Source organism: the organism of the source record quoted next, unplaced genomic scaffold (assembly GCF_019419815.1).
Source record: "Pyrus x bretschneideri cultivar Hongxiangsu unplaced genomic scaffold, Pyrus_bretschneideri_v1 Contig15, whole genome shotgun sequence".
Taxonomy (NCBI): domain Eukaryota; kingdom Viridiplantae; phylum Streptophyta; class Magnoliopsida; order Rosales; family Rosaceae; genus Pyrus; species Pyrus x bretschneideri.
Genome location: NW_025999446.1, coordinates 1101136 through 1121209, shown reverse-complemented (window position 1 = coordinate 1121209; position 20074 = coordinate 1101136). Strand labels below are relative to the sequence as shown.

The 20074-nt window shown below is 38.5% G+C and overlaps 1 protein-coding gene and 1 pseudogene across 1 annotated transcript; both read right to left on the bottom strand.

Moving 5' to 3' along the window:
* Positions 1-936: 936 nt before the first annotated feature.
* Positions 937-2750, bottom strand: LOC125475597 (uncharacterized acetyltransferase At3g50280-like). The gene is made up of 2 exons (XM_048580570.1): positions 1731-2750; positions 937-1645 (listed from the first exon to the last, which is right to left on the bottom strand). Exons 1-2 carry the CDS (start codon positions 2639-2641, stop codon positions 1162-1164), a joined length of 1395 nt encoding a protein of 464 aa, XP_048436527.1. The 5' UTR covers positions 2642-2750; the 3' UTR covers positions 937-1161.
* Positions 2751-9176: 6426 nt separating this feature from the next.
* LOC103955127 lies at positions 9177-14890 on the bottom strand (annotated as a pseudogene).
* Positions 14891-20074: the final 5184 nt, after the last annotated feature.

The window sequence follows — 20074 nt, the reverse complement described above, 5'->3', positions numbered from 1 at the left end:
TGGCACGACGGGCACGTGCCGGTCAAACCTCCAGCAAGGTAGGATAGAACAAATATTTTAGAAAGCGAAATTCATTCGAGAGAGGATCCTCCTCGGATTTTCTTTGAAACGATTTTGAGGATTTTTTAATTATATTCGTTTATTATATATCATGCAATTAATTTTTATTGGGTACTATTTAAATTCAATTTTAAATAAAAAAATTTACAATAATTATTAAACGTACGATACATGATAAATGAATGTGATTTGACGATTCATCAAAACGTTATTTTGAGCAAAACATATATAAACGAACGAATCTATAATTGTAAAAATTTTAGAAAGTCTTTGTTCCAATGGAATTTTGGTTTTTTTTGTTGGTGTTGTTTGGAAAGTCTTTGAATGTAGGGTGGGAATGATATGGCAGCCATGGACGCACCACGAAGCAACACGAAGAGATCAAACAAAATTAGTGTTTTGAGATCAAACAATTCGTGTTACTAACAAAAAAATTTCATGGTTTTTGATATATTTCCTTCTGCTAAGCTGCAGTAATGTAGTAATGTGTTATGGAGTTGATATATTATCAAGAGTTTCTCATCTTTTCCTTTAAAGAGTTTCTCATCTTTTAGTTCATGTGGATATTACTTGGCATGCATGCTCACTCTATATTTCTCACATTTTTTTTTCCATCCAATTTTGTAATGGAGTGGTGTGTTGTGAGCCTTCTTAGTTCGACAATTAAGATTTCATAAGCTAAACAAAATTTGACCCCCAAAACACATTTTACAGCTGCAAACACATGAATCAATGATAAGATCGACAATAATCCCTAAACACAGTCGAAACCGATGCTAAAAAAGTTGCCCAGTATCTAACTCCATCCCATATCTCATCTATTCCCACTCCCTCATAATCTTAAAAAAAATCTTCTAATTCTCTCCAACCAAGTGCTTAATTTTTAAATATTTGACAATAACCGGAATCATTAAGCGGTTAACAGGAATCATTAAGTTTTATTGAATAAATAACCGCAGGTATCCGTAACGCAGTTACTTAGTACTAACCAAGGAGAAGTCTGAAGTTATGCGAGCAGCTCAACCCCATGCGCTGTAAGACAAAGCAGAGAAATGCAACCAATTAAGGAATGCAGTGCGGAGCGAATGGTGCTGAACGTGATCAGTAATATTGTGGTACAGATGCAAATTCCATGAACTCCTCATCACATTCAAGAGCACTCATTGTGTCAGGAGGAAGACAAACCTCCAAGTCTATGCTTCCCCTTTCCCTTCCTTCATACGATGAAACTTTCCCGCCAAATTTATTTGCGTACCCGCTCCGCAGCGCCACCGCCTTTCCCATTCCGAATTCGTTGCCGTACATGTTGAACCTCGGCGAGCTGCCCATCATCACCATGTACGGGTCGAAAAACTGGCCGATTAGGTACACCGTCGGAGACTGCAGCCAGGCGTCAACGAATCCTCGTATCTCCCTGTCGTCGAGCTTCACCACCGCCTCGTGTAGCTTCCACGCCGCCCACCCGAGGCCGTGTTGGAGGAGTTCACCGGCTGCCACGGCTTCCGAGGTGATCGGGTGAATCGAGTTCCCGAAGTAGTCTCCGGACAATGGCGGGTCTAGTCTTGCTCTGTTATTCGCAGCCAACCTAAAAACAGAAATATGGAAATCTAATGTGAAACGCATTGTAAGAATTGGAAATTTCGAGGATTGTTCGAAGTTTTGGAGGATACCTGCATCTGGTTGACTGATTGGGAGGAAGACGCCGTGCACTGGTGATGGACCGCCATAGAAGGGCGGAGAGGGACTGGAAAGATGAGATTTTGGTGGCGTTGGACTCTGAGTTGGCCTTTGCTTTGAGTTTGGCTATGGATTCTGAGGAGAAGTGGAACATTCTCTCTCTGAGTTCGGGAGCTTCGAATCTGCCGATGAACTCATCTGGGTTTGTGTAAGGGAGGCTGATGATTGGCCCGTGACCGTCCGGAAACCACCGCTTGAGGACCGGCGGACTGGAGATTCCGGGGACGATGGTATTGTCATGCACTCCTTGTGTTATTGCCTGAAAGAGCTCGGACCAAGTGTTGAAGAAATGCCAGAAAGAAGTCCCATCACCAAGGCAGTGATTCATGGACAGCCCTATGAATATGCCGTCCACAAGCTCCGTCACCTGAACCGTCAGCAATGACGCCGTGTGGCCGTCGTTGTTAACAGCTCTGTCGTGATCGAAAAACGACTGAACCACCAAGGGCACGTCAGTTGGCGAAAGAATATCCGAAACCGACACATCCAGAGTTGCATAGATGAATCTGGCTCCGGGGCTGTTGCTGTTGTCTACATAAACCAAATACAGAGGTGGGCTTTCTTCTTTCTTCGTCGCGAGGCGGCCGGCGAGCGGGTAAAAATGAACAAGGGCGAGGTAGAGAGAGTGCTTGAGCTTGTCCAAAAGAGAATTGACGAACTCCGCCTTGTGGCGGCTATCCATGGCTTCCGGTGGTTTGGCAAAGAGGAGGCCTTTCTGGATATAGTGGGCAGAGAGCATGGCGATGTCGGTGGGGGCCAAGTACAATGGTTGCTGTGATTCCTCTGAGACTTGGTGTGGATTGATAAAACACTCTGATATGTGTTTGACGCTTTGAGAGTTCATCTTCTTCAATAACCAATTGGATGGGTAATTGCTCTGGCTTTTTGTATAGAGTGATGGCAGACTTGGTGAAGGGTTTATTTGGAGAGATTTGTGAAGTAATATGGAGTTGTGCGTATTATATAATTTTTATATAAGGGATGAAATTTTTAAGTTAAAAATTATTAATATAAAAAATAAAATTTTGTAGTATTTATGTAATAACACATGATGTACTACTTATGTTAAGCTCTCGTTTATTTGGAGGCATTGCAGGTTAGATCCTGAATTTTATAATTGTTTTGTGCATATGGCTTTCTGCTAAGTGCTAAGATTTCTTTTAATTTTTCTATGTGCTTAAAGAACACAACTTTTCAGCCTTTGTCCTGATCTCAAAACGCCAAATACTTGCCGTTTGCCGCTAACTTTAATTGTGAAAATTTGGCTTTGATTGCCCAAGCCTCCAAGTTTGAACAGATTGGTGGAAGGAATCAAAACGAGCACAAATATTAATGATATATATTCTTTATTGGCTGAATTGTTTAGGGTTTTTTTTCGGTTATATCGATGCAAATTTCTATAGTCTCTAACTTTGACAAAAATGCATTTACAAAACAATCAACACCTTTAAATCAAAGATCTAAGCCTCATCCTTTGAATTGGGGGGGGGGGGGGGGGGGGGTTAGGCCAACATCTCCGATGCCTAAGTTAATTTCTCTGAAAATAGTAAGTGTTTAGGGTTTTTAGGGTTGTAAAAGCCTACCGAATTTTCGTAGAATTAGGTATATATATAGGGGGAGAGGGCCGGCCATAGTGTTAGAATTTTACCCTACACATGGCGGCATCCCATTCGTCAAGGTTTATGGAGAAATGTTCTCAAGATATTAAACAGAAAATAATATCTTAAGATAATAGAGTAAATATCATTAATTGATTTAAATAGGGATTATTTACTTGAATAAAGTCAATCTTTAATTGAAAATGTATTAAATATAGGATTTGGGTAATTAATCCTTAATTTTAATGCTTTGACTTTCCTCACCAAGGGCAGATGAGCTGTGAGCAGTCCTATTCAACTGTAGGAACCTTCAGATGTGTGAACTGCGTTTAGAAGTATATGAGGAGCCTGCTGATAAGCTCATATTTATATAAATTTTACATCAAATTCACTTGTCTTTTCTTAGTTAGTTCCTCATATTTTTGAGCTATTTACTTTGTTTTTGTGTTTTGTAGGATTTGTCAAGCAAAAAAAAGAAAAATAGCACAAGTGGGATCTTAAGTAACAAATTCGTCAAAACTGCCTGTGCAGGTCAGCTGACTTTGGAAGCAAGTTGCGGACAGCTCAGAATGAATTAGAGAATGCGCCTTATATGCTTGGAAAGCTACGGATGTCTATTTTCTGGAGCATTTCACGGATTGTTAATATCATTTTTCTAGAAGAAGTTATGACTATTTTAATACTAAAAGGTTCCTAAGAGGCTGAGCAGTTTGTAACTGACAAGAAAGCATTGAAAGCAATAAATCCAATAAATCTAGCAGCCAAAACTGATGCAATCAAGAACAAACCAGCTGACACTTATTTAAATATAAAAGGGAATGGAATTAAAGATGAGGATAAAGAGGGAGTAATTGGCATAAAGGCTACCCAAGGAGTTACAATTGTTTTACCATTTCCTCTCACTTATTGTCATCACTAAATGGCTATTAGTGGGTGAGTTAAGGAGAAGAAACTGATGCAGCAAGAATTGGTTTAAAAGTAGTGTTAGGGAAGGAAGAAAGGAAAGAGGCCTCAGTCGATTTCTTTCGGTTCTATCTTCTCAAACTCATGTCTATCTTTTGTTTTAATTTAAGGATTGTGTAACTAAATTTTTAGTAGTTAGAGGCTGTTTGAAGCCTCGAATATGATTTCAAGTTTGTTATGACATTTTGTTTGAATTACTTTTATGAATGGATGAAAATTGGTTCACTACTTGTCTCATTGATGAATTCTTTATGTGTTTTCTATGGATGCATACTTAGTAAGCATATCTAAAATTCTAATGCTATGAATATGTGTGTGCCTGCCCTTGTCAAATGAGGACATACATATGTTCTAGAGTAGTACTTGTTAATTGCGATTAACATGTGAAACAATTTCTAGGATAAGTAAGACAACACCAGTACTTACTGATGCCTTGTGATGACTCAAACTCTTTTCGTTCTTAATGATTTCTACTTGTTAAATCTATGAAAAAGTCATTCTATATTGCATGTTAGGGACAAAGTTAAGTTGAAAAATGTCATTCTCTTAACATACTACATAAGAAAGAGTAATAGGTTGAGTTCTAACATTGAACCAACTTGAGCATCTTCATCTGGAAATAAAAGGAATTTGAATGAAACATAACATGTTTGCATGTTTATTTGGTGGTGGATAGCAATTCCCCTAACTCGTTTTTCTTAATTTGTGAACTACTTAAAATCTGTTTTTGTCCTGTTTTTGTTCGATTTAATTTAAATAGCAAATCAACTCCAAAAATCCCAAAAATTTGTGTGAGTGTAGCTCTATGTGTCTAGTATTTGCATATAAAATTTCATAGACTTTAGATAAGTGTAAGTCGGTCTAATAATTATTTTTCGATGGCTGGCCAGTACAGACAGCGGCCTAGATTTTGTGACATTTTAAGTAGTTAGATAAAACAATCTTCTGCGGGAGAGACCTTTATTTTCATATGTTACAATTGACAAATCTTAGTGTTAATAAGTAAAATTAATAGGATATTTGTGTGCTACTTTGTGGTGTGCTTTTAATCTTATCACCTGTCCATTTAGTAAGGGCAATTTTATCCTTGTTGTGTAAAAATCCACGTGTCACCTCTAGAATTTTTGAAATTATTTTTTACTCCACAAGTTACACGGGAGAAGGAGAGAGATAGGCAAACTAAGAAACAATTAATCTCGCTTTAGCAACACCATAGTAATCAGATGAGAAAATTTCTTGTTTTAGCCATGTTCAAACCCTAGTACAACTCCCCAAGCTCAGCCCATTGGACTAGCCAAGGCACCATCCACATTCAGTTTTAAAATCCAATGAAGATGAGGAGGAAAATGACTCTCTCTCCAAGTCCAAATAGTAGCAAAAGTAGAGAGAAAATGTGAAAGATGATCAAGGGAAGAATTACAAACCTGGCAGAATTTTTTTTTTTTTTTTTTTAACAAACGATATTATCTAAATTAAGGAGAATGAGTGGGTTTAACCTTACAATGAGTTAACAAAAATGTTGTTCAAATTCGCCTTTTGGCAAGATTCAAACCTAAGACCTCTCACTTACAAATGAAAGAGTATCACTAGACTGTAGTATTAAGTGATGGAAGAAATCGTTGTTAGACTAGAATGACCAAAATAAAAAATAAAAAAAAAAGGAAATTACAAGCCTATACATATTTGGTAAGTTCCTGATTACAACTTCTATCAGTGAACGAATTATCTCCCCTCCTAGTCTCCCTCTCTTGCCCTCCCCACCTATTTGAACGATCATAGTTAAGTCACGTTAACATTTTGTGTTAATTTTTTAATAGCCAGAATAAGACAAAATGCAATTTGTGAGAGTAGGAAAGGGTAGGGGAGGGAAGGGGATGGGAATAGGAAGGGAGAGAATCCTACTCCATCTTTGAAATAATCAACCACCAGAGCCCTTGACCCTTCTTCCATACACCACAACCATCTTTTTAAGTCTTAAAACTGTTTTTCCTCCTTCTATTAAGAGTTGACAAATGAAAAACTTTGGTGTTTTTGCTGCCGTCTTTAAGCCAAGAAACTCTGGATTTTGTTCCCAAAAACTTGCGCCCTAATTTAAGAGAGAATAATAATCTTGGAGTAGCTTATCTTCTAGATCAATGAGAAATTGAGAATGCCTGCAGCTGGTTCCTTGATCCGGTGGTAGACAGCGCACGAGTAATGGCCTGCCAAAGAACGGTAGATAAGGGAGTCTAATATTGTTTTGACATTTTGGAACTCATTTTATGAAGAAAAAAATCACACACAATATTGTTTCAATTTGGCTGATTAGCATATGTAAAGATCAGATGACTCGGTCACAATTTAAATAGCAAGTACATCCCACAAGTTATTTTTTTATACAAGCGATACTAAGGAAGGAAAAATCAAAAGCATGAGCTCGGGTGCAACACATTTTATTCGTTTTGATGGATCCAACTATGAATCAATTGGTCGAACGAAACAATGTATACTCCTAAACCCTAAGGTACCACTACCAATTTACATGTGTATGTTTTTTTTAGTACATCGATATTTTTACACTAAGGGGAGGATAGTTCGGCTAAGCCACACAATGAGCAGTCTAATTTGGTATCGAATTCGCCATTCACGAGATTCAAACTTAAGAGTAGTTCCACCGCTGCTCTTAGGCCGGCACCCAGGCTGAAAAACAGATCGGCTTCCCTTCAATTTGCTCCACCCTAACCTAATAGGCTGGCACCCAGTCCACACCAAGCAAGAGACCGACCTAGAATCGACAGACCCAAAAGTCGAACCATCTAACATGAGCAATCCTGTGCTTGGTGGCTGCAACGGTGTTGACCGTGGGGGTGTTCACCACCAAGCACCTGATTTTAAACTAGCCGGAGCTCTTCCCACAACCTTCAACCTCCCGCCGGTAAAGAAATAAATCAAATCAAAGTTTAATTCTTTAAATTTTCTTCTGGGTTCCAGACAATTGGTCTATGATCGTGCTCAATTAGATATGCACAATCTCCTTTGCCCACAATTTCTAAGCTTTCAAAATCATAATCCTTAACTTTACCTTTGATTTTGAATTCGAAATCCCAAACCCTAATCCCAATTCGAACAGGAAGGTGCAATTTCTTAACTTGACCTTGAGGTAGAGGCATGTACAATGCAGATGCAGCAGTCGGACAAGGGAGAAAGAGACTGAGAGACTAAGCCGAGCGAGAAAGAGAAAGAAACAGAGAGAGAAACCAAGTTAGAAAATAAAAGTCAAATTATTATTTTACAATAAAAATTAATAATATTTTAATAAAATTGACTAGGCTATTTAGTTTTAGAGGTGGAGATGCATTTGGCATATTACTGTTTATTGAGGTCTATCACTGTTCACTGAGTGGATTAATGCGCTGGATGCTGACGCATTTTTTAGGGGTGGAACTGCTCTAAGACCTCTCACTTCTAAGTAAAAATAAATACTACCAGACTTTAGTAATAAGAGGCAGTTTACATATGTATGTTGTATCCTCCATCATTGATGTAGATGTTGATGCATATGGACTAATATAAAGACAATTTAGGTAATTATGTCTAAACTTTATTGCGAAAATGGTTTTATTCTCCGTTTACACCTTATTCAAATGTTTCGAAATAAGCACTTGTTCAAATTATATATACTAAAGCGCAATGGAAAAAACAATGTTCCTAAGCACAGTGTAAAGAAGTAAATGCCCCCCCTTTTTGCAGCTCTTATTGCCCACTTAATTTAACAGCATAGTAAAATTCCGTTAATACCCCTACATAGGGTTCCTTGGTTTGACGGGCATCTTCAACCTTTTTCCTTCCGTTGTGCAGTACATTTACTAATTTACCCCTTATGTGCACGTGTTGGTCCTCCTGTGTATCTTTTTTTTCATTCTGACTCCCTCTTCGATTCCAGCGTTTTTTTCTTACCTAATCCACACCTGGCAGCAATGGTACATGCCTTTCCAACAAAAAATAATTAAAAAAACCTTACCTTATCCACAACTGGCAGCAATGATGCATGCCTAGCTTTCAACCCACAAATAATTAAAAAAACAAAAATCTGGAACATGCAAAAAAAAAAAAAAAAAAGGGTAGAAAAGGGGAAAAAGAAAGAGAGAGAGAAACAAAAGATGAGCATGGATTGTGAGAGAGGGCGTCCATCACCAGAAAAAAAGTTCTTAAATTATTTTTTCAGTCATAAAATCAATTATGAACGTTTACATCATTTGTAAAGTGATGAATAAGTTAACATATTAAACTTATTACTTAACTTTTGTTATTAAATTGTGAGTTTGACTGTACACATCCTTCATTAATCTTTCTTTTATGTGGAGGCCAAATTGCAGGAAGTTTTACTCTTTTTTTATGGATAATTTGAAGTTTTTTTTTATGCAAATTGCAAGTTATTTTTACTTTATTTGATATTTAACATTCTAAATTACATTTAAACACAGGTACAATGTAACCCTCTTTCTTGAAGATGAGACCGATGATGAGGCAACTACAATGTCTCAGAAAAAAATAAAAAAATAAAAAAAATAAAAATCAAAAGTGTCACATCCCGGTCTGAGCCCTCATCATATTTCGGGCTCGATTCTACCATACCATACCACACCCTCACGGTTTTGTTTCTTAGGGGGTCACCCATCCTAGGATTACTCTCGCGCGAACTCGCTTAAATTCGGAGTTCCTACAGAACCCGAAGCCAGTAGGCTCCCAAAAAGCCTCGTGCTAGGTAGAGATGAGAATATACATATAAGGCTTATATGATCCACTTTCCTGGACGATGTGGGATGTAACAAGAAGACCTCTTTTTATCCGTGGCAAAAAAAGGTTACACCCTACTAAATAATATCTTTTCCTATATTTAATCTTTTGTAACAGTCTTTTATACCTTTGAAACATAATTTTTCATATGATTCTTAATCCCGCAGCAACGCGTGGACAATGTTTTCTAGTGTTTTTGAAATGAGCATTTATTCATGAAATATGCTTTTATCACATTTGTTTCTCATTTCTCCGCTTTTGAAATAAGCATAGTCATGCTATTGTGTAACTCTGCTTTAAAATTGTTGACATGGCATGATCCTTAATTTGCAGCACACAAATTTTGCAGATGAACAAGCCATATAACTAATACTACGATACGGAGGCGGCTTCCATGAACTCCTTGTCACATTCAAGAGCACTCATTGCTTCAGGTGGAAGACACACCTCCAAGTCTACGCTTCCCTTCTTCGCGTCCTTCATACGATGACACTTTGCCACTAAACTTGGTTGCGTATCCACTTCGAAGTGCTATCGCTTTTCGCATTCCAAATTCATTTCCATACATGTTGAATCTTGGTGAACTCCCCATCATAGTACTGAATGCATCAAAATAGCTCACTTGGTACACAGCAGGAGACTTCAGCCACGCATCAAGAAGCTCTCGTATCACCCTGTCATTGTGGTTAACCACCGCCTCGTGCAACTTCCACGCCGCCCATCCAAGCCCATGTTCAAGCAACTCACCTGCTGCAACAGTTTCTGATTTAACGGGGTAAATTGAATTCCCAAAATAATCTCCAGATAATGGTGGGTTTATTCTTGCTCTATTATTCGCAGCCAACCTGTACAAGGTATTGAATATCCGTGTTAATGGTGGTTATCAAGCAAAATATCAGTTAAACGAAAGAAGAAATTTTGAGGATGTTATCGTAAAATTAGATTATGCCTGCAGCTGGTTCCTTGATCCGATGATGGACAACGCGCACGAGTAATGGAGCGCCAGAGAAGGGCAGATAAGGACTGGAAGGAAGAAATTTTTGTGGTCTTGGACTCTGCATTGGCCTTTGCTGTAAGTTTGGCTATGGATTCCGAGGAGAAGTGAAACATTCTCTCCCTGAGAGGGGGAGCTTCAAATCTGCCAATGAACTCATCTAAGTGTTTGAAACGTAGGTTGATGATTGGACCATGACTATCCGGAAACCAGCGCTCGAGAACAGGTGGGCGCGAGATGTTGGCTACAAAATCACTGTCACCTCCTTCTGCTTGTGCTTGAAAGATTTCAGAGCAAATGTTGAAGAAATGCCAGAACGAGGTTCCATCACCAAGGCAGTGATTCATGGAAGGCCCTATGAAGATTCCATCCACAAGTTCCGTGACCTGAATCGTCAGCAAAGACATGGTGTGCCTGTCATGGTTTACTGTAGACTTGGCAATTTCTTACCCAACCCATTAACATGACACGAAAATAACGGATTTCAGATCAACACGACAATTAATCGGATCATACGATAATAACCCGTTAATAACGGGTCATTAACAGGTTTATACGAGAGTGACACGTGAGTAACCTATTTCAACACAATAAGAAAAAAGTTATTTTGATGATTTTAATTTTTTAAACTCCTAAAAAAAACTTACTATAAAATACAATAGATATAATGAATATGTATATATTGTTTATTAACTATTATTCTATATAAATTTTAAAATTGAAGCTTTATTTATTTATTTTTATAGTTTATTATAGGCAAAGATTAAGATTAAAAATCATAAAACACATTAAAAATAAAAATATCAAGTAATTTAAAAATACCAAACACATTAAAAAAATTATAATAATTAATTTACATGTGCGAAAAATATGAAAAAAATATGCAAACGCTTTTAGTCGCATCCTCTATGCTTTGAGGATGGGTATATGATCGTGTGAATTTTTAAAACCATACAAACTCTCATGAATAGTATTTTTAAGGGAGTTCAAAATAAACAAAATTCATAATCATTAATGTATAAGTATGAAAGATATGAAAGCATAATAAACGTTCATAATTGCATCCTCAACGTTTAGACGATGGTTACATGGTCGTTTAGATTTTTAAACCCTCCAAATCTCATGAATGGTGTTTTTTTATTTGAGTGCAAAATTAATAAAATTAATAATAATTATTGTAGAAGTGTGACGTAACCATGTGCACAGTGCGGAAGCTAATAAAACAGTAATAGGAGAAGTACGAATAAATAAAAACTAGCATACATAAGGTAAAAGTAATAAGTGCTAGCGAAAGTGAGACACAATTTCAGAGCAGAAAGCCTAAAGCAGTCCAAACTAAAATGACGCTACACAGTACACCCGAAGGTGGACCTATGCTGGTGATCGTCTGTCAGAAATGCCGGGAAAGCCCTCTGGGAAACCACCAAACCAACTGAACAACTAGAACCTGGAGGGGCGCAAAATAAAAGCGTGAGTGGGCAAAAACAAAGCTTTTCGAAAACCATTTCAAAAACAAGATTTTAACCCCTCGCCGTAAAACCTGTATACTTCCCAGAAAATAAACATATGTACATAAATATAGATATGCCAATCATGCATAAGAATATGCCATGCCAAATCTCACAACAAAATGCAAGTGCTCAGGTATAATCACATCAATAATATATAGTCTGGCAAGCCGGAGTCACCTAACGTGACCTGTACGGCTGCATCTAGAGCTCAGATCTCAATCACAATAACTAAACCTGCCCACGAGTCGGAACCACCTAAAGTGGTCTGTACGACAGGCCTGGGTGTAATACATATAAACGCTCTAGTGCTACGATCACGTGAAGGCTGTGCGAATAATCGTGGGTCACCTACGAGTCGGAACCACCTAAAGTGGTCTGTACGACAAAACTGTGCACCTAACTTGGATCCAAGCTGAGCGTGTGGTGCGGGAGGTGAACAACACGTGAAGGACTGTGCCCTACTCTGGGCGGGAGCACTAACACCGGGGGTGCAGGTTATGAGCTCTCTAAGCATCATAAATCGCTACTGAATGTAAACATGAATAACACTTACCTGGTACTTACCTGTGCATCTACAGCACCAAATATGCATATGTATATAAATATATACGCCCAATAATGCAACCAATAATGCATAAATGACGATAATATAATGCATGGCATATAACTAATAAGTATTTGATTCAATTTCTGGGAAAATATAAGTATATAGGTATATACGGAAAACCAAAAGCTCACTCACTGATAAGTGGAAGGGTCGTAGCCCCCCTGCCTCGAGTGACCATGCTCGTCCTCGGGATACGTCTCACCTATATGTGAAATAACTATAAAAACGTTAATTTTAAAGCACATAACCAAACTTTTGAAATAACTTCTCATACATTGCTCAAATGGGGTGTATGAATACACCAACGTGATCTATTCAACCTCACGAACATCCACAAATTTTTAGAAAAAATTTCCACCGCCGCACGCGCCCCCACGCGCCGGCCAAGGCACGGCCACACGCGCCGGCCACGCGCAGGCACGTGCCTGGCACGCTGACGGCGTCAGTTGACGCCGTAGGGAATATTCTGTCAATTTTGACAGATTCCGTCAACAGCGTCAGGAATATTCCGTTAAACTTGACGGAATATTCCGTCTTCTTCCCCGGCGAGACTCCGGCGACGTCGCCGGCGCCGGAAAATCACGAAAACTTTAAACTTCGATATCTCCGTCGTTTTTCAACCAAATTCCACGATTTTGGTACCAAAATGAAGCCTAGAACTAGAGGAACACAACCATACAACTTTCAAGGGTTAAAAACCACGAAATCTCACCTGAAAAATCGAACCAACTTCGGCCAACTTCGAAACCAACGATCCCGACGTCCAATTCCTTCAAACGAACTACTCCGAGCCTCCTTGGGACCTCACCAAGCTATCTACAAGCTTCATTTTCCCTAAAACGTGAGAAATCACGTGTGCATGAATAGTACCCCAAATCGGACATTGTGAAATCAACTGAAAACGATGGAGTTCTTACCTGGAAATGGTATGGTTGGACTCGTACGAGCCTCACGAGCTCGAATATGTACTCAGTTCCTTCGATCTGTGGAGGTTTAGTGTGCTTGTGTGTGTGTCCGTACGTTTTCGAAGAAAAAGGGAAGGAATGGGGCTCGGGACAGGTGCAGAGAAACAGGGAGAAAGGTTGTGGTGTGTGGGAAGGTGTGTGTGGCACCAAACATGCCAACAAAACCCCAAAACAAACAATAAACGTAACGAAATCGAACTAGGGGCAAAACTGTCTTTTCACACGTACGTTCCCGATTCACATTTACAACTTTCATGAAGGGGTCAACTCCGAAATTTAGTATGTATATATACTAATTTAGTATTATTTTTTACATTTGTTTTGGTCAAATTATGTTTTTCATTTTCATTTTTATTGATTTAAAAAATATTTTTTTTAACAGGTAATAGGTCGGATCATATTACCTGGTAATATTAACGGGTTGATTTCGGGTTGCGTCATATTACCTATTTACTTTAACGGGTATTACACGACATAACCCGTTAAGCTATCGGGTATGACACGAAAACAATATGAACATGAGAAACACGACACAAATGTCAGGTCTAGTTTACTGCCCTGTCATGATCGAAGAACAATTGGACCACCAACGGGACGTCAGTCGGTGAAAAAATGTCGGAGATTGACATGTCCAGAGTTGCATATATGAATTTGGCGCCAGGCCTATTGTTGAAATCCACATACACCAAGTACAAAGGCGGGTCCTCAGATTTCTTGGTAACCAAGCGACCTGCAAGCGGGTAGAAATGAACAAGCGCGACGGACAGAGACTGCTTGAGCCCTTCCAACAGAGAATCGGTGAAGTTTTTCGGATCGCGTTTAGCTTTTGGAGGCTTGTAAAACAGAAGTCCTTTTTGGATATGGTGTACAGAGAGCATGGCAAGATCACCTGGTGTCAAGTAGAAGGGCTTATCTGACTCTTTAGAAGCATGGTGTGGCTGGACAAAGCACTCTGAAATTCGTTCAACATTTGGGGAATCCATTTTTCTTCACTTAGTGTTGCTTTGGATTGCAGAATGTTGCTACCTGATATGGTTTTTATACTCCTTAATATATAATTGTTTAGTGCATGTAAAGATTGGAGGCGATATTGAACAAGTCCGTAACTCAAGTAACTAATTTCTATACAAGCGATATTGAACGAAGAGAAATTGAACACATGAACTCGTGGATGGCATATTATTCTAATTGATAGTAGGTAAGACTTTTCAGTGAGACCATTTTTGTTATATGATAAATGTACACTGTTTCCTCTTCGTTTCCTTTTACTAAACGAAAAGATAGAAAAGTCGTATCGCTCTTCCTTTTTATTTTTATTTTTTAATTTTTTTTGTTGTCAAACTCTTCCTTTTTATTCATTGTTAATGGTTTGATCTTGCTTTTTTTTTTTTTTTTTTTTTAACGGTCAAAGAATTCGTCTAAAGCACGTGAAGAAGATTCAAACTTGAGTGCATAGGATGGAGCACGGCTCTAACCGATTTGGCTAAACTTTGGCCTGGATTGTTAATGGTTTGATTTACTTTGCCTAATTGTTTATCAACACTAGGAGAGTGCTGATCCCTTTGCGACAAAGTTCGTATTTCTCTTTATAAACTAGAGTAATTTACAGTATCATCTTTAAACAAAGAAAATTGATCAAGTATGGTTTCACAAAATCAGAGATTCATGTTATTTGATTCAACGGTAACTGAACATTGTAAACAATAGCATGATCCGCAATCTGTAGCATTTTAGTTTGCACATTCAAGAGCTTTCATCGATTCTGGCGAAAGACAAGCTTTTAGGTTAATGCTTCCGCTTCCTCGGCGACCAGGATACGATACTACTCTCCCGTCATACTTATCCACCCGTCCGTATCTCGTCGCAATTGTTTCCCCATTCCGGATTCATTTCCATACATGTCGTAACTCGGAGAACTGCGTATGGTCACAAGATACGGATCCAGATGCTGTCCAAATTGGTAGGCGGTAGGAGAAACAAGGTTATTACCACCTGCAAAAGGGTTAAAAACACTTAAAATACTTGCAAGAGAAACAAGGTTATTGTAGTATAATTGGCTCAAGCAAGGTCGTTCTCCACAATGATTAATTTAAAGAGATCAAAGCAAAATCAATTCTCAACTAATTAATTAAAACAAAGTTTTTCTTTTGAAAGAGGTGATTAAATGACCTAAACTAAGAAAAACGAATTTTATTAAAAAGATTACTTAAAAACCACAACTTTAAAGAAAAATAAGGGGAACAATTTTTAGGATTCAAAGAGAGAAAGTACTAGGGTTCTGCCGTCACCCTAGCAATCCTATGTAGCTTTTCTAAATTACTTACGAACCATACATGTATGTTTTGAAGGTTAGGTTTTCCTAGAGTATATCCTACTTGGAACCTCCAACATAGAACGTATATCTAACATGCAACCCGTCCGTGGTGTTCAGATCGAATGTGAACATGCAAGACTCATTAAGTTTTATGAAAACCTTCTTTAAAAAAACCATATAACCCTTAAAACGTGTCGTCCATCCTAAGAGGTTACACATATTAACCACAAGAAGCTTTAGTCAATTTTAGGGACAATCCTCCGCCAAAATTGCATCAAATAACTTTTCCAAATATCCTAATGGTCGCGAATCACTAAGACAAATAGATAGTTTAAAGCACAGTGATTAACATTCCAAAACCTACATGCATAAATTCATAAGCAAAGTAAAAAGAGACTACATATTCTTGCTAAGGATCATGGCCTCGCCCTAGCAAAAAGAATTAGTTACGCATATTCATACTAAAAATCATAGTCTTTATTGAAATAGAAAAAGAATGAAAACACCTTGTAGAATAAAATCTGAAAATCTCTAAACTTTGCCCAAAATCTTTTCTCCAAAAGTTGCATGCGTTCTCCTCTCTCTCTCTCTCCCAACCCTAGGTCTGCCAAAAAGGCTTATTTATACTACCCTCATTAAACCCTGCTGATAAAAAATAGTCTTAGAATAAGACTAGGGAACTAAATAAATTAAAATAAATTAGGAAACATAATCCTAAATTAAATTGGTAAATTCGCCCAAAATCTTGCACAGCCACGTTTTGGACCCATATCAGCTCCAAAATAGGCCCAAAATAGCTGGATCTAAAGCTTCGACTATTCTGAACACTTCTCCAGAAGGCCACGAACCCATCTGAGGTCATCTTGGGCTCCAAAAATGCAGTTTAAACCCATAAACGTCAATTTCCAGCATCGCGCACTGCTCTTTCATTTAATCTTCAGAAAATAACCGCTTGGTAGAAATTGCTGAGATTTTGACACGAACAAGCTAAGGAACACACGAATGTCCTCCAATTTGAATCACTTCAAAATTCGTCCGTTTGGTCATGTTTTGCTCCAGAGGAAGTCTAATGTCCTACGTTGAGAATATAAAGCAAAGTATCAACATTCTACCAAAATAATTACCAAATTATACTTAGAATAGGGTGAAATATATAATATAATATTGACTCATCACTGTCCAAATTGGTAGGCGGTAGGAGACTGCAGCCATGTATCTATACGTCGCAGTATCGCCGTATCATTGTGGTTCACCACTGCCTCATGCAACTTCCGGGGAGCTCATTCAATGCCATGCTCATGCACTAGTTCCCCTACTGTGCTAACCCCCTTGAGGCACTGACAAATTTTCCAAAATAATGTTGGGACAAGGGTAGCTCTGGTTTTGGTCTCTTATTGGAACCCACCACACAAGTGGTTACTTGGCCTGGAGTTGCATTACATGTTTGTATAATGCACCTCCAGACCAGTGCAGGCAAGGACTGGAACGAGGAGATTGTGTTGGGACTAGAAGAATAATTTGCATTTGCCTTGGCTTTGAGTTTGCTGCGAATTCTGAAGAGAAGTGGAAAACTCTCTCTTAGTTGCGGACCCTCGTGTCTGGCCATGATCTTCATATCTGCACAAGGCAGGTTAAAAATTGGGCCATAAACGTCCGGAAACCAGCGCTCGAGGGCAGGTGGTTGTGAAAATATTGGGTGTAGTTTTCTCATTTCCTTGTGCTTGAAAGATGTGAATCGTCACTAAATGCGTCGTTTGACCATCGCCATGGACTGCTTTCTCATGAACGAAAAACGATTGAACCAGCAGTGGCACATCGGTTGGTGAAGGAACGTGGACACCAACAGGTCTAGAGCTTCTCCGGACCACCACCAGCAGAGAATTTATAAAATCAGCCTTCTGAGAAGCCATGGATTCTGGAGGGTTGGCATAAATTAGGTGGGTATGTTGCCAAGAAAGTTGCAGAAATCCGATGGATACAGGTAGAAGGGCTGTTTCGATTCCTCTGAAACATAAATGTGGCCACACATAGCACCCCGAGATGCGTTTTTCGACACTTTCAGACATTCATCATTTCGGGGTGTTGACATAGGCAACAAGTTGAACATTATATAGAACTCTACCAGAATACGGGGGTCACCGTAAAAACTAGTCGATGATTAAGCCGATCAGAGTGGAGATTTCAGACACGACAACTAATGTTAAAGGAATTTAAGAGGGAAATTTAAATTGTCTAAAGCAATTAAACAAAACAATGTCTAGTCACTAACCAAAGTCATGAAGCAAGCCAAATAAATGTAACAATAGTGAAAATCCTACACAACCCGAAAACACAAAAACGCAAGAAAAACGAAGAAATTTAATAAGGGTACAAGTCAGCAATACAGTTAGCAAGTTTGTTAGTATTTGGTTAGAGTTATTAGGCTTTCTAGTATAAAAACAGAGTGTGTAATCTTCATTCTTTGAAGTCAATATACAAATCTCATATTTCTCTCTAAATTCTCTCTAGTTCATCTTTCTCAGTTACTCCTCCATTTTATTCGATTCTCAAATATTTCAATGTAGTTAACATGGTATCAGAGCCACTAAGGCTCACGCCATGGATCTTGGTGGTCGATTCCTCCTCTCATTTTTTTTTTTTTTTCATTACTTTCTATCGTTTCCGCGTATTTGATCGTTTATGCTTCCGTATTCATAGTTCAATTCTCTATTTCTTCTACTTTGTGGTTATGGGTTCGTACTGTTGATGCAATGAGATATTGACTACTTTCGAGGCTCTAAATCATCTGGATCGGATCTTCATCGTCTTCGACTTTTCAAGAATTCAATTATTTCTGGGTTTTTCAAGAGTTGAATTGTTTCTGGGTTTTTCCTCTGGGTTTCAAGATGAAGTGGTGAATTGGAAGCAGTTGTCTAGTGCATTCTTGCACATTATATGTTCGACGAAATGTCAAGAGTGATTTGTTGGTTTCTTGGTTCTATTTCTTTCCTCTTGGTGGAGTTCGCAGATCACTATTTGAGCTCTATTTCTGCCACTTTGATCAGTGCTCGGTTTTCTGGTGTGGAGGAAAGTTAAAGAAAAAAATAATAATTGTGCAGTCCACATGTTCGACAAAATGACAGCTCAAGATTTTTGTGAAGGTTATGTTTCCAGTCACTTTCTCTGAATTCTTTGAAAAATTGGAATGATTTCTTAGTGCGATTACTTCTGGGATGTGACAATCTATTGTTTTCATCCAAATTAAGGCATGAAATCATCTCATTTTCGATCATCTTTTCTGAGTTTCATGTTGTTTTCTGATATTGGGGTTCAGTACTGTCAGAATAAGTATTTTGTTGATGGTTTGTGGATTTTACTCTCAATTGGGTGATTCTTGCTGTCCTGCTGGTGAAGTTACTCATGGTTTTGATAATGCAGCTGTTGCTATCATAATTTGTTCTAAATGGGACTTAGTTTCAAGATTATGTACCATAAGTCCTTGAATTTCTGCTGTCTCTTCATTGGGTAGGAATTGTTCAGGAGCTTATCTCAGCCTATAATTTCAGAGTCTAACCAGCTTAGTTGTAGCATGTATCTACTAGAAGTCCGATTGTATGTTTCTTGAAGAGATAAAGTTGGAAGAAGTTGTTGACGGTAAATCCCACGAAGGGTAATCCCGTTTTATGAGTAGATAAATCCCACGAAGGGTAATCCTACATAGATGTTGATTTTCTGTTGTTGAAATTGTGAAGGCCGATGCATTGTTCAAAGAAGTTGTTTCTAGTAAAATCCACAAAGGGCGATACCGTGGTGCTATAGTTAAGGCCGATGCCACACTATAGTTTGTTAATTTTCTGTTTTTGTAAATATTAAAGGCCGAAGCCAATGTTGAATAAGATTGTTGACGGTAAATCCCACGAAAGGTAATCCCGTAAGAAGTTGTTATACCGGCATGAGGGTGTGCTACAACTACTTTATAGAAGGTTGTTCTTGTGTAAAACTCCCGATAGAGGCAGAGGAATACATGGTGTCTTTATCTGTAAGGCAATGGAAGAAATTTGGACTGACAGACATAGGCTTTTGGTCAACAGCTACAAGGTGGTCATGGGGTACACTTGTTTGATTCAGGGCTTTGGGAAAGCTAGAAGCTTCAGCGATAAGGTTTGAGTATTTTTTGGCATAAGATGATAGGCTTTGTGGGTAACACGCCTCACCGAGTTTAAGTCACTAGGAAAAGTTGCAGTTAGGCTCATCTTCCTTCATGCAACGTCATGTGGGTTCAAATGCAATTGGTCTCTATTGAGATGGGTGTCTGCCTATGGCCACTCAAGGATGGGAATGGACAAGGCACATAAATTGATATTCATTGCAGCTCCTTTCGAGCTCGAAAGGTGGGATTTTTCCTGCAACGAAGACAAGGATGCGGAGCTACTTGTCTTAGCAAAAGTCTAGCTCTTGCAGTCTTTATTTGCCTATGTGCGGTTCTTAATTGCCTATGCACTTACTCTCTGTCGTATGGTTGTGTGAAGAAACTAAGGATGAGGATAGGGTGCTTTCTTGTTTGCAGCAG

What these genes read in the sequence shown, in the direction of transcription:
- LOC125475597 (XM_048580570.1), bottom strand. Translation starts at nt 2,641, where the DNA reads ATGAACTCTCAAAGCGTCAAACACATATCAGAGTGTTTTATCAATCCA. An exon ending in AATCAGTCAACCAGATGCAG is followed by an intron (nt 1,646 to 1,730) that starts GTATCCTCCAAA and finishes TTCTGTTTTTAG; the next exon opens with GTTGGCTGCGAATAACAGAG.